General features: G+C 39.6%; 1 protein-coding gene across 3 annotated transcripts in view; it reads left to right on the top strand.

Annotated features, from left to right (window-relative positions):
• The window catches only part of pde10a (phosphodiesterase 10A), a 66,085-nt gene that overhangs the window by 23,157 nt on the left and 27,179 nt on the right, over window positions 1–15,749 (top strand). For all 3 annotated transcript variants that reach the window (XM_082556617.1, XM_082556618.1, XM_082556619.1), the window contains one exon: window positions 8,075–8,206. In XM_082556617.1, the coding sequence (XP_082412743.1) occupies window positions 8,075–8,206 (132 nt within the window). The remainder of the gene's footprint in view (window positions 1–8,074; window positions 8,207–15,749) is intronic.

The following is a 15,749-nucleotide window of genomic DNA, read 5'->3' as shown; positions in this document are numbered from 1 at the left end:
TTTTCATACGCACACGTCGGAAAAAGCATGGCGGCGAAAGCAAATCGTTAAATGAAACGGATGAACCAGAATTGGTTTGTAAAAATGCTGCAACTTCAGTGGTGTGGAACTGGTTTAGCTTTCGTCCGTCAGACACACACCAAAGCACTATTTTTAGTAGAGCATGCTAGCGGGCCGTCGTTATTACCGTGTTTTTTGGAAAATACGGGACACTTAAAATCAATCCTTTGATTTTTCTGAAAATCGACAACGCCCCTTATAATCCAATGGGCCTTATGTATGTATTCTGGTTGTGTTTACTGACCTCGAAACGACTTTATGTGGTACACGGCGCTCGAAAAGGTGGTTAGCACTGTTGCCACACAGCAAGAAGGTCCTGAGTTCAATTCCACCATCAGGCCGGGGTCTTTCTGTGTGGAGTTTGCATGTTCTCCCCGTGTTTGCGTGGGTTCTCTCCGGGTACTCTGGCTTCCTCCCACCGTCCAAAGACATGCAGCTTGTGGGGATAGGTTGATTGGATAATCCAAATTGCCACTAGGTGTCAATGTGCGAGTGAATGTGAGTGCGAATGGTTGTCTGTCCCTGTGTTGGCCCTGCGACAGACTGGCGACCTGTCCAGGGTGTACCCCACCTCTCGCCCCATTACAGCTGGGATAGGCTCCAGCGCCCTCCGCGACCCTGAAAAGGATAAGCGGAAGCAAATGGATGGATGGATGGTTCGTGTTTAAGTACAACTTTGCTAAGCTACGAACCCGGACTGCTTGATGGATTGTCGGAGCATTACAGCTATCGTAGTCAGGAGCCTGGCGGAGCGATACGTACTGTGCTTCAACATAATATTACCGTATTGTGTGTATAACTTCTTTTTAAGTTTTGTGGATATTATGCTCAGGATATGTCGGCCAATTTCCCCTGGAAATGCCTTTTGGTTAAACTGTCAGCAAGGAATTTGCATTTGCACTGTTAAATTTTTATATAACTTTAATTCACATAAAACACCTGCTTGTTTAAGTGAAAATGTATTGATGGGGTTTTTTTTTTTGCACTAATATAGTTGTGGAGTTGTAAAGTATTTTGTCTAGTGTAAGTTATATCGTCAGTTATATCGTTATCGCAAATTTTCAAATGTATATCGTGATAAATATTTTTGGTCATATCGCCCTGCTCTAGTTGGAGTGTTTGTGTTGATTTGGGTAAATTCATTTTAATTCTTATTCTCCAACAGAAAAATTATGGTTATGGTTTCTTCCACTTAACATCAGTTAGACCACACCCACATCACCAGGGTGCTGTACCAATGTGTGGGCATGGCTCCGGGCAGCAAAAATAGATAAATAAAAATTAAAATCTTTATAATGATAATAATTCAGCTAAAAATATTGGTGTCACTGATCGACCAACCAGGAATCTGCTGATTTCCAGCACACACCAGACCGGTTACTGGTTGGTTGGCCTTGTGTATATCTGATTATTGGGGTCATTGTTCAAGAAAATTATTGCATTGTATGTATTACACGTTACTTGTTACATTTCTTAAAAGTATTGCAGTATATTTTTAAAGTACTTGCCAGAGAAAGTAATTTGTTACACTACTCAATACGTTCTTGTTACGCCGGAAGATGACTTGAAATGCATTCTTACAACAACCAGTTAACAGTATAAACCAATCCTAATAAGGACAGACAGATGATCTTTCTTGAAGTTTTTAGGTGTCAACACAATGCCAACAACACAATAGATGAAAACCAGCACAAAGAGAATTCAAAAGAATCGCTACATTGATTCTACAGTAGAAACACGAACAGGTGAACGGAGGTTTCGGCCCTGACTGCTCATCACTGCTTTTGTTACCTATTGAACATGGTAAATGGCCTGTATTTGTATAGCGCTTTACTAGTCCCTAAGGACCCCAAAACGCTTTACACAACCAGTCATCCACCCATTCACACACACATTCACGCACTGGTGATGGTAAGCTACATTGTAGCCAGAGCCACCCTGGGGCGCACTGACAGAGGCGACAGAGGAGAAGATCAGGATCTGGCTGCTGGGCTGGGGTGCTCCACAGCCATAACAAAATCACTTTGGGTTCTAGCTTTTTGCTAACATCCTACCTGTGCAGATGTTTGCAAAGAGGCAAAGTTGGGTTAGCGGCGTAGTACAGTTGTTTCGGTCTTGGATGTAGTTTCCGCTTTACTAACGTGCTCTTCGCCTTGTGTACATTAATTAAAAGTAACGTCCATATCGCCACTCCTCAAAAGCTGTATTGCTGTACTGCTGCAACATTTTCCTCCTTCTGCACTCAAAATGAAAATAGCTCACTGTAGCACAAATGTGCAGGAAGAGAAAACCACATTTGTTTGGTGTTTTTTTTCTTTCTATCCGCCAAGTGTGCAGATAACTGAAGACTCTTAGTAAAAACATAATTGTAACTGTAATGGAATTAGTGTAAATACAGTGTAGTACAGTAACATCTTACATTACTGTATTGTTGAAAATGTAATGCAGTTACAGTAACATGTTACTTCCACCCAACACTGCTGATTATGAGCTGGTGCTTTTCATGCGTGCACAACACATGCACAGTCCATTTGAGTCGTCGCACGCACACTCACAGTCGCACACTAACATGTCATTAGCTTGTGACAGCTCTAGCTTGTGAGCTATGAGATCATAGCTCTATGAGCTGTGAGTAAATACATGAAGTTCATCAAGGTAAACCACCAAAAAATTAAATGACAAAAACATTCATAACAACATCTAATCATCTTAAATCACCTTCACCTTTCTGAGCAAAGGGAAGGCATCTAAAGCTAAAGCTATCCAGAGCTCTGCAGGCTCCGTGTGAGGAAAGGATCAAAGCAGAGAATCAAAGAATTTATAAATGTGCTGGAAAATTATGCAAGTAACTGACATTTGTTTTGTTCCATAAATCTATTGCACATGCTTTTGTTTGGTAATGTAAAACATGTTAGCTAAAGATGGGTGTACAGCAACTCATTTTTTTGTTACTTATTTGAACCTCTTGCCAGCAGCAGTCAGTAATGGTTTCAGTCAGTGAACATCCTGTAATTAACTTTATCGCAGTTTGGGGAAGATTGTAAAATTTGGTCTTTTCTTTTATTAAGAATGTAAAATTTTGCTTTAAAGAATAGGGGAATTTTTTGTATACGCTGTCAGTTGTAGTTCTTAGAAAGAAAACCTGATTCAGCAAAATCAGATCTTACTTGGAAAAGCTCCTACTTAGAAAAAAATCGGAATTGGCCAATTCCCTGTAAAGATTCCACTCTGCCAAATCATTACAGTGATGTTTATAGGGTTACGTTAAGTACAACATGGATGAGTTTTCTGTAGTCAAAGACACAATGAGAAATTCAGATTTAAAATATATAGAGAGAATATTTAAAGTTAAAAAAGAAAAACAGGAAACTGATTTCTGTTTCTCTCTTTTTTTGAGGCTGGATAAATAAATGTGAATGTTAAAATAAAAGCACCCTTTTGAATACAGAGAATTGCAGCCTTGCTTCACATGTTTTGTTTTGTTTTTTCATAGTCAATAAAGCACCCTCCTCTTTAATGGTGTACCATCAGAAATACTCTGAAGTGTTTCCTCTTGTGTGCCACTGATACATTTTGGCCTGCAAATGTATCGCACATATGGTATCTCGCTCTGTGTCCAACTTATTGACATACATTCACATTGGCATACTACAGATATACTAGTAGATTTTGTTATAAGACGGAGGACTTGCAGTTTACAAGCCATTAAATTTTCCATATAAAATCAGAGCATACTGAATTGATTTCCTTCATAAAAACGCTCATAAACTTGAACGCTAACTCACAAGAATTGACTGTTTTTAAGCTGTTTCAGGGCGTTTTTGATGTTGGAAATAGAACCACCAGTATATAGCCTATGCTATATGTTAATATATTTTTTGTCAAACAGAAGCATGTTCTCACAAACTTGGGTGTGAGAGTGCAAAGACCCAGACAAACTCTGACTGGTTTGGCCTTTTCCCTTCCAAATCCTGGGGTGTGGTGTCAAGATAAGTGTTATGCAACAATACCTCACTGCATGAACTCAGGCTTCGCTTTTTTTATACAGGAAGCCCAAGTCTGAGTCAGTTACAAACATTTCTGCCAACTTGGCTTCAGCCACTCACGAGCATGCTACACAACCAACTGATTCCCACCTATAGGTTTTTTGGCTGAAGGAGTGACTTCAGTTGACTTAAAGGTTTTTTTTTAAAAGGTACTTCTCTTCGTTAAAGCGGACAGGTCACAGTCTTTATTTTATTTTATTTTATTTTATTTTATTTTATTAAACAATGTATATTTATTAATATATGGTGGTGGTCAGAGGGCCCGGTGGCGCCAGTGTTCGGCAGCCTCGCCTCTGTCAGTGCGCTCCAGGGTGGCTGTAGCTACAATGTAGCTTGCCATCACCAGTGTGTGAATGGGTGGATGACTGAATGTGTAAAGCGCTTTGGGGTCCTTAGGGATAGTAAAGCGCTATACAAATATAGGCCATTTACCATTACCATTAAGAGTTTTTGAAAAAGAGATATATGTATATATGTATAAATGTATATATAAAGACACATAATTAAAAAAGTCCTGCCAGCTCATAAACATGCTGTGATAAGTGAAAACAAAAAAAAAAACCTAAAACAAAAACATTATTGCACTCATGTCTCCATATTTGCCACAAAAGAAAAGGATGGCTGCCAGGTTGCAAAGAAAAATTCATTTGAGTCTTTGTTAAAACAACAGACCTTTTCTAGTTGTAAGTAGCAGATGACAAACTTAATTCCAGTTGAGGAGTCCTTCTGTTTTGCACAGACCTTCTGGCCAAAAGTGAGCAAAAAGGTAATGATGTCAGCTTGGGCCATACTTAAATTTACATCTTGGGGAGTTACTCCAAATATTGCCATAATAATACATCATGCAACACTCTGTCCAGATTTTTTCTTAAACAGAGCACCACAAGGCTGTTTAAAATGATCACATGCAGGGTTCAGATCACTGTTGATTGTACCTAATCTGACTTTAAACCAGTTTGTAGATGTTTTTCATTCGAATAACAATCTAATTAGAAATTCAGATTTGTGAGACTCCTTTGCATTTCTCTTGTTTTCAGGTATTTACCTTTCACCTTTGAACCTCTGTGCTGAGAACATGAAGTAAATAAACAAGCACATTCTCCCACGGCAACATCAGTAAACAGTAAATTCCCAGTTGTGCGTTCATGAATCAGAATTGTATATCTTAATGAAAACGTAATTTTATCTGCAGTGCAAGTATTTTTATTTTAATACTTATGATCCATTTTGTTAATATATAGTTTCATTTTAATATATCTGTTGTTTTGTTAGGTTAATGTTTGCTTTTACCTAAGCAGAGCATTTATTTTTATCGGCATTCTTTGCACAACCTGCAGTATCCAAACAGTTTATTGTCATAAACACTGGAAGAATTAACCTCTCATGTACAAAGTTCATTAAAAAAATATTTATTTATTTATTAAACTAAATGTAATTCAGTTAAATGTTACAGACCCTAAAATGATGAGAGTGTGTGCTTCTATGTTCATTTATTATTATTTATTTTATTATTTATTATTTATTTTTCTTTTATGTTCAAGTTCAACTTTTTCTTAGCATTGACAAAATAAAGGGGGGAAACAATTAAAAACCTGGTTAAACCAGTCACCAAGCTGTTACATCTGCAACAGCAGTCTCTCACTGTCCTGATTGAGTGAGCACATATAGTTCCCAGTGGGGTTAGCCATTCTGGACCGCAGCATGTGGGACAGATTGGGCTGCACCTTTGATTAGCCTCTATAGTCTCAGGACCAGGACACTGACGCATATCCCACAGCTCTGAGTCTCACTGCAGTCACATTAATGTGCGCTGTGGTTCGAAAGATTTCAGAAGGAAAGCCTATAAGGTCAACGTGACGTAGCAGGAATGTTCAAAAAGGGAATTATTAATCACAATCAAGGTAAAATATAGTCACATTAGGTCAAGTCAGTCATTTCTCTGGATTCTTGTAAAAGAATAGATTGATGATATTGACATTTTTTACTTTATCTATAAACAATGTTTCTTCTAAACACACACATGAATGAATATAATGTGTGTATCTGTCACCAGTGAAGTTGCTACAGCACTATTAGTTGATTCCTTTAAGCTACAGAATGTGGCACATGCATTGGGCTTGCGCCGCAGTTTTGACCCGTCGTTGTCATTTAGGTCTTACAAATGCCCACTTTTCCCCACTTGTGTAGCCCTAGAAATTTTAATTAACACCATTTTATTAGCCATTGCAAAGCTCTTATCACTGCTGTTCTTGCCCCATGGAAATAGAACATTTGACTATTTTGTTCATGTGCACACATATGATTGCTAAACAATTTTCAGACTCCTTTCACACAAAACTTGTATTCATAAATTTATACAGCATCCTTGTTTTTCATCTTTTGTAATGTCACCAATCACAGTGCCTTCTTTGTGTTTCAAATAGGACAAAGTTGTAGGGGTTATTTGCAGCGCTCCCATTTAGCTCCTCTCCGTGTGTCTTTCTGTCCTCCGCAGCTCTCTCCGTCCCACCCCAACCCCTCTTTAACTTTTCCTGATTTATTAAGCTGTATTCTGCCGATGTGCGTCAGAGCTGGCCAGGAGTCTCGTGAGGCGTTCCGCTCCTGAGGAGCTGTGTCTCGTGTCTGGACAGCATCAGACTGTAGCGTCCTCCACCCCCCAAACTTACCCCCACCTCTGTTTGCCTTATTTGCCTGTAACCAAAAGCCTGCTCTATCTATACACACACACACACACTCTGGGCAGATGATCGTAACTGAACATCAAATGATTTGTTCTGCAGGGATAGATCAAAGGTCGTGGATAGCTCAGAGTCTGAATCAGGAGCACTATGATCCTAAAATTAAATTAAAAGTGAAAGATATTCTTTAACCACAACCTTTTATGGGCTCATAACAGGTTACCTGCAGCTGAAGCAGAATTTAGTCTTTCTATCTCTGCATCTGGTTTTACTTTGTCATCTGGCACAACACTCACCCCCCACCCCCTCCAACCCACACACACACACACACCCGGCTTACTGTTGTGTTGTCTACAGGGATCTGTAGCGATTCACAACACTGATATTCATGCAGCTTTCCTGACTGACACCCCACTTACTAATGTTTTCATGCCACATGTGTGTGTGTTTGTGCATCTACAGAGGGAGTCTACACAGATGCTCCTGATAACCAGACATTTCGTGAGAAAGCGTTATAAAAACTTTCAGGGCTGTCAACACTCTTCTCTCTACTATTATCTGAAAACGTATAGTTATAGTTTACCATGCCATAAAATGTAAATTCACCTCTGTTTGTCTTTTGTAAGAATGCATTTCTTCTCATTATGAGATGACACTTCACGTCTAAATGTATACAGTTAGAAGTCTTTGTTTTAGACATATACTCCATTTGTTTGAGTGACCTAAACATGATGGCGTCCTAGTGCATCATGACTGCTTCACAGACGCCAGTGGGGGTATTAAAAACAACTTTCCCTCAACGATGGTCTGGCAAATGGCTTTTTTCCCTGACAACAAAGACAGTAAACAGCAGCACTTAGCAAGCTCTCAAGATCCTAATTGCCTATTAAGCACAATCGAGTCCTCCTTTATCCTGTTGCCTCTGTTGGGGGCTCCTATCCCTGGAGATACAGATTTACAGTAAACATAAGTGAGCTAGCCCGGCTATCAAAGAGCTTTAACTCGAGCCTCGGCTCGGCTGCCACCGCTCTCACCTCACCGTGAAGAGAATGAAGTGACCTTCAGCTGTTTTCATCCTTTGCATTTGTTTGGGTGACCTTCGGGATCATTGTGGGTTCAAGTGAGATGTTATTTCATTCCTCTCACGTGCTACACTTCTCCTTTCTAGCATCAATGATTCTGTTCATTATCTCACATCAGTATTGTTTTGGTGTTTTTGTTGTTGTTTTTTCTCACAGTTTCATTAGTCTTAAATAAAGTTTTTTAAAGTGTTTTGTTTTTGTGTTTCAGGCTTGACAGATGAGAAAGTGAAGGCCTACCTCTCGCTGCACCCGCAGATTCTGGATGACTTTGTGTTGGAGAGTGTGAGTGCAGAGACGTTGGACAGATGGCTGAAGAGGAAAACCAGCAGCAGGCCTGCAGGTATACCCCCCTACCACACACATATACAGAAAAAAAACCCTACAGAGTCAGCTGCATCTCTCTGGATCACTAAGACAAAATGCTTGGATTTAAGAATTGCAGTTTTTGTAAGTCTGGGGAACAACAGTGCATTTGCAGGCTCTGTTTATTATCCTGGCCATTAGCAGTGCATATCACTCATCATCACATGTGTCTCCTTTAATCTTCCATGTTTGTGATACACAAAAGAAAAGGAGAAGGAATGGACCTGTCCGGTTTTTACGGGTCATTAGATGTGTTTGAGCCGGCTGGGCTGAGTTTGTGCCGTGCACTCTACTCACAGCGAACTGTTTCTCAGACCGACTGCATCCATCAAGGGCCCACAGGGTTGGCACAGTGCCCAGTTGAGCTGCTGACGTCAGAGGCGACCTCCAGAGACATGCAGCCGGCTGAAGGGGGCCCAAGGGAGGGGTGTGGATGTTGGTGGTAGCGCTGGTGGTGCTTGGGGGGGGGGCTGTGCTGGCTCAGGGTGTGGGTGTGTTGAAGGAGGAAGCTGGCAGAGGATAGATTTGTCACATTTTGGAGCTGCTTTCCACGCGAGGAATGCAGACAGTAGTGTTTGTTGCTGCCGTGCAGAGTTGTTAATTTCTCAAGTCTGAGCCAGTGTTTGAAACAATTTCCTGTATGTTGTATATATACAGTATGTGTGTGTTTAGCTTGACAAATATCAAATAGAGGCTGTCATGCTAATAACTCTTCCTGGCGCCAAGTAGGAATAACTAATTTCATCCAGATAGTTCAGTTCAGGGCAGATGGAACCTGTGTAAACCAGATCGCTGATTCACAAAACTAAATAAAAGAAAGGCTTTTTAACTGAAATCTTCTTTGTTTCAATGTTCACAGTTCAGTCAGGACCACTTTAGCCATCTGCAGTAATTTATATTTGGCTTTTTGGCTTTATTGTGGGACCTTCCCACAAGGTCCCACAATAAATATGTGAAATATGTGAAAACCAGAGTCATGACATAAAAAAGAGAAGCTGGGGCGGGTTGCGAAGCGGCTTGCAGATGAGCAGCAGATGTAGGCAGACTAAAGCCACATAAACGGTCCCCTTTAAGATTTAACAGTTGGATGTATAAAAGGCAGAGATGTACCGACTGCAGTTTTCTTGGCTGATTCCCATTTACGATTATTTTCTAAGCATGGTCTGCTGATTCAGATTTTTTTAAGAACTTTAACTGACAGCAAATTCAAAATACTTTCATAATAAAATAAATTATTAAATGCTCCATTTTTGTCCAAACTGTGGTAAATTACAGGATCTTCTCACATTAAATCAGCTAAAAATTAATTGCTCTGTCACTGGAAAGGGGTACAAGAGCTACCTGACATACTTTACCTAATCAAACAAAAAGCAGGTGCAACAGATTTATATAACAAAACAAATGTCAAGTACTTACATAATTTTTTTAGTATGCTTACAACTTCAGTCCCGTTACAGATAACAAGATTTTGATACTTTTTTTCAATATTTTTCTCATAACTGTTTCAATCCTTTGCTCATACCAAGGCTGCTGCCTTGTGGCTAGCTTTGAGCTCCGGATAGCTTTAGCCGTTTTAACTTTTTGTTAGCTTCTTATGTTTTCATCGTCATCCCTCCACCGTTTAGCTTGGGGGACTGTCTTCACCCTCAGTGAAATGCTTCCACGCTAAGGACATATCAGTCTCGACAGCTGTGTGTGTGTTGCACACAGGCATGAGATGGACCGATTCATAATCGGACATATGGTACGCTAACCACCCAGGGCCAAGAACACTGGAATTTGGGTAATTCTGGTGCCAGGCAAATCGATATGTGTATCTGTTGTCAAGGGTTCAGCAGATCTTCTGGGATGGAAGCTGATATTAATTTAGTGGCCTAACTAAACTAACATTATGCTTAATTGACAACTCCAGTTGTTCTAATTTAAAGAACAACACAAACAGTTTTGTTTACTACGTATTGCGTATACTTAATATGACTACTTCATCTTTGTGCACTTAAGATGTCAAGGATGTCGTACTACTTCCCTTTTATTCAGCCACTCTCTACAGTTTATTTCAGTAGAGTAGGGAAATCGATTTGCAACTACTTGAAACTCACTTGAGCCAGGTAGGGTTATCACTGTGTGGAAACTGATTGATTTGAAAATGCTACGATCCATTACCACATGGCCGTATCAGAGATTTGGCCATAAAAAAGCATACTTGATGTTCATTATGATGAATTACATGTTTCAAGCAAGTTTCAAATTTCAAATTTGATTATGCTGCCGTCTAGAAATGCATACTGACTGCTTTCTTTTTAAAGTGCTTTGAAAAGTAATGTTATCAGTAATGCAAACGATGTTAGTGTGCAGCTAAAGACCCTAGTAAAGCAGCTTTTGGATGGAGAGACATAGCTGAGGACCAGGAACAATACAGCAACACAAAATTATTGGTATTAAAGTAAATAACAGATTTAGAATCATCCATCCACTCTTTTCCGCTTATCCTTATCAGGGTCACTGGAGACGGTGGGGGGCTGGAGCCTATCCCAGCCACCATTGGGCAAGAGGCGGGGTACACCCTGCATAAGGTCACCAATCTGATACAGGGCTAACACAGAGAGACAGACAACCATTCACACTTACATTTACACTTTCCCATTCTCACTTCTATGGCCAATTTAGAATCACCAATTAACCTAACCCAACTAACTGCATGTCTTTGTGGGAGGAAGCAGGAGTACCTGGAAAGAACCCACATAAACACAGGGAGAACATTGAATATATTTATATTAATCATGTTGAAACATATTTTAAATTAATAATTTATTATTTAAATGCATAATGAAACTATTCTGCAAGTACATCTGCTCTCACTGAGTGGCCAGTGGAGTGGCCATATTATTTGCAGTCTAAATCAAGTTAACATATAGTGGGTATGTTTTTTTTCTATTAATTTTTGCATTTTTTTTCAAAAAGTAGAAAGTAAAAAGAGAACAGAAAATAAGCAGAAAGGGAGCATGGGATCACCAATCCATATTGGCCGCTTTTCTTTGATTTTTTTTAAGCTGTTTCTTTTTTGTTCTTAGCTAATATTGTTGTACGTTAAAGGCACACTCAGTCTTTTTTTAGTTTATTCATTGGGGAAAAAAAGAATGTAGTTTTTTGATAGAGAAACATAGTTGAGAACCAGGAACAATACAGTATCAAAAAGTTATTGTAGCACTATACATAAATGCATGGTAATAAAGATACAAATATCTGTGTACATAAGCTTACATAAACTTAGAGTTAATACATTAAAAATACATATTAGGAGGTATCAATTTGTTCTAAGTCACCATGTTTACCTGCAATCTTGAATACAGTGGCTGAGATTGGAGTTGCAGTTCTGCCTAATTATGTTTTATATAAGTAGCTAGAGACACATATGTAGCATGCCAAAGGTGGAGAAGTAGAGAAGTCGTAGGTCTTTGTGTGCCATCTCCTGATGTAACCCTCAAAAATACATAAACATGCTTATTTATCCCTTTTTGTCACAATTGCTTAGTGTCAGTAGATTAGACCAACGACCCTCTTGTCCCCAGACAGCTGACAACGAGCTAACTTAATTGTTGCTACCCAAGCCGTACCGGAAACCCGATCGGTACCCCGCATGCGCAAATCTTACATCACTTCCTCTCTTTGCCAACATTGCGACATTCAATATATTTGAATGATACTGGCAGGGTCTGCAGCCTTAAAGTACGCAGCCTCAACGATCCTCAAGGGCCGCGTACTTAAAGACCGCTAAGGCCGGAAGTGCGAGGCTTGTGAAATGGGACGGTCTAGCCTCCGTTGCGTTGCCCAGGTTGTCTAGCAACCATGATACTAACAGCTGGAAACGTTTCATACAGCTTAGTTAGACAGAAATGAAGGAGAAAATCTTTTGTTTATTTGTTTGTTTGTTTCAACATGAGCTTTGATCATTCTCTAATTAAGGTCTGCTATTGAACGGCGTATATTTTAAAGTAAAGGCTTTAAAACCAAGTTAGTACAAACGTCACTAATGTCACATAACTTTGCCGACATGTGGCCAACAGTAATGTTTTAATGCTCTTCGTTATTAAAAATTTGCACATAAATAAGTGACATAATATTCAGTACTTACTTAAAGTTTACTCTTCGGGCGCCCCTCATCCGCCGTTTTTTTCCGGCAAAATTATCCACACCCACTGCCGCGCTATGCATTCTGGGATATGTTGGGCCATGAAGTATACAGTGCCACGTCCTTAAAATTCAGGGAAATGAAGGATGCATTTGAGGGCCGCATTTTGAGCAGCCTTCGAATTGGGACAGCCTTCGTCGCATCGCTGTGACGTAATCGGCCTTAAAATGCGGCCTTTAAGGCTGCAGACCCTGAATTGGGATACAGCCACAGTTAGCGCCCGGTTAGCTCCTAGCATTTCTCAACAGTTCTGCCTCCTTTTTGACTACCGGGACATTTGAACAATGGATAATCCGTATACAAACAAATTCATGCTTTTCTCCTCAACAGAGAGCGTTCCCCGATTGAACAACAGCGCTGTAAAATAAGAAGAATGGCGCCTAATACAGACTTTGTAATATGTCACGTGAAGATTCATCAGCCAGATGAAGTGTTTACTGACAATTGACAGTGATAGCGGACATCATCATCACTATTCTAATCAATCCTCTCCACACAGACAAGCATAAACACACTCGATAAACACACTTAATGACGCTAATTCAGTTTACAATAGGGTTCATTTGCTCAGTCAGCAGGTGGCGGTATCCTCGTACACTGGGGAGTAAACTGCCATTAAACAAACAGAAGAAGAAGAAAACCCCTGCACATGCGTGGTACGGATCAGGTAGACTTTGCACATGCGCAGTAAGGATCGAGGAGTCCTGATCTGTAACTATCTTTTTGTTTTTCGTTTTTGTCTACATTATATTGAAATGTTTCATTATTGGAAACATTTTAAGAGATACTTGTTATTCTTAACATCTTAACAGATACTCTGACCCGTAACTATCGTAAAACGCTTTGACCGGAAGTAGACACCTTTCGCGCATGCGGGGTACCGATCAGGTTTCCGGTACGGATCGGGTAGTGACATTGTTGCATGCGCAAATCTTACGTCACTTCCTCTTTTTGCCAACATTGCGACATTCAATATATTTGAATGATACGTGTCACTACCCGATCCGTACCGGAAACCCAATCGGTACCCCGCATGCGCAAATCTTACATCACTTCCTCTCTTTGCCAACATTGCGACATTCAATATATTTGAATGATACGGTTAGCGCCCAGTTAGCTCCTAGCATTTCTCAGCAGCTCTGCCTCCTTTTCGACTGCCCGGGACATTTAAACAATGAATAATCCGTATCCGCAACAAATTTTTGCTTTTCTCCTCAACAGAGAGCGTCCCCTGATTGAACAACAGAAGAATGGCGCCTAATGACAGAGTTAATAATACAGACTTTGTAATATGTCACGTGAAGATTCATCAGCCAGATGAAGTGTTTGCTGGCAATTGACAGTGATAGCGGACATCATCATCACTATTCCAACAATCCTCTCCACACAGACAAGCATAAACACACTCGATTATCACTAAATCAAATTTAACACACGTTTGTAATGACGCTAATTCAGTTTACAATAGGGTTCATTCGCTCAGTCAGCAGGTGGCGGTATCCTCGTACACTGGGGAGTACACTGCCATTAAACGAAAAGAAGAAGAAGAAAACCCCTGCACATGCATGGTACGGATCGGGTAGACCCGATTTGTTCAGTCCGACTTTGCACATGCGCAGTAAGGATCGGGAGTCCCGATCTGTCACTATCTTTTTATTTTTTTTGTTTTTGTCTACATTATATTAAATGTTTCATTATCGGAAACATTTTAAGAGATACTTGTTATTCTTAACATCTTAACAGATACTCTGACCTGTAACTATCGTAAAACGCTTTGACCGGAAGTAGACACCTTTCGCGCATGCAGGGTACCGATCGGGTTTCCGGTACGGATCGGGTAGTGACAGACATTAATAACAACATCAGCTGGTAATTGGAGGCCAATTTGCCTCCTTAATAATGATTATAAGATCCTAGCTCAGATCTTTGCCAAAGGACTGAAAGCTGTTTTGAATGATATTATTGATGAAACTCAGTCTGGCTTTATGGCTAACAGACACATATCCAACAACATCAGACTTGTTTTTGACCTAATTGATTATGCAGATTTGTGTAGGGATGATAGCTTTATCTTATTTGTAGATTTCTGCAAAGCGTTTGACACGATTGAACATGGTTTTATTTTTCAGGCTTTGGACAAATTTGGCTTTGGCCCTTATTTTCAGAATGCAATTAAAACAATGTACAAAAATGTGAATTGCTCCATCAAACTACAAGCAGGTACATCACCTAGGTTTAACTTAAACCGCGGTATCAGGCAAGGCTGCCCCATCTCCCCATACTTATTTCTCATCTGTGCTCAACTCCTCTCTGATTATATTAAACGCAGTCCTCTGAAAGGTATAACAATTGCGGATGAAGAAATATTCATTAGTCAACTTGCTGATGATACCACTCTCTTTTTAAAAGATGCTTCACAGGTGCAGATGGCTATTAACACAATTAATGCATTTTCTTTAGCTTCAGGACTCCACCTAAACATTGGCAAATGTGAACTGCTTGCCCTTAGAAATTGTACCAGTCTATCTATTGCTGGCATCCCAGTGAAAGAGTCTGTCACTTACCTTGGTATAGTCATTAATAAAAATCAATCCACCAGGTGCTCCCTTAATTTCACTCCAATTTTGGACAAAACACAAAAAAAGCTAAATGCTTGGCTGCAGCGGGATTTATCCATTAAAGGGAGAGTTTTACTCACGAAAGCAGAGGGTTTATCTCGTCTAACTTATGCTGCTTTGTCTCTTGATGTAAATAAAGAAACCCTGGCAGATATTGACAGACTTATTTATAATTTCATATGGAAGAATAGAATTCATTATATTAAAAGATCAGTTTTATCCAACTCATACCAACATGGTGGAGTAAACTTTCTTGACTTCTCCTCATTAAACAATGTGTTTAAAATAAACTGGATTAAACAATTTTTCAGGAACCCAACCTCAATTTGGAACTTTATTCCCAATTATATTTTCTCAAAAATTGGTGGTCTTAACTTTCTTTTGCTTTGTAATTACAATATCGATAAAATCCCTTTAAAACTATCCAACTTTCATAAACAAATGCTTCTTTCCTGGTCATTGATTTATAAACACAATTTTTCTCCACATAGATACTATATTTGGAACAATAGAGACATTTTATACAAACATAAATCTGTGTTTTTAAGTAATTGGTTTGATAATGGGATTCATCGTGTTGCACAACTTATAAATCCAGCTGGAGGTTTACTCTCTTACTCAGAATTTTTGAATACATATGGTCTTCCTGTTCCACCAAAGGAATATGCCATAGTGTTTGATGCTATCCCTGCTGGGGTCTTAATGTTGTTTAG

The sequence above is a fragment of the Aulonocara stuartgranti genome (assembly GCF_965226115.1).
Source record: "Aulonocara stuartgranti genome assembly, chromosome: 13".
Lineage (NCBI taxonomy): Eukaryota > Metazoa > Chordata > Actinopteri > Cichliformes > Cichlidae > Aulonocara > Aulonocara stuartgranti.
The sequence above is the reverse complement of the archived record's forward strand: the minus strand, read 5'-3'. Positions and strand labels throughout refer to the sequence as shown.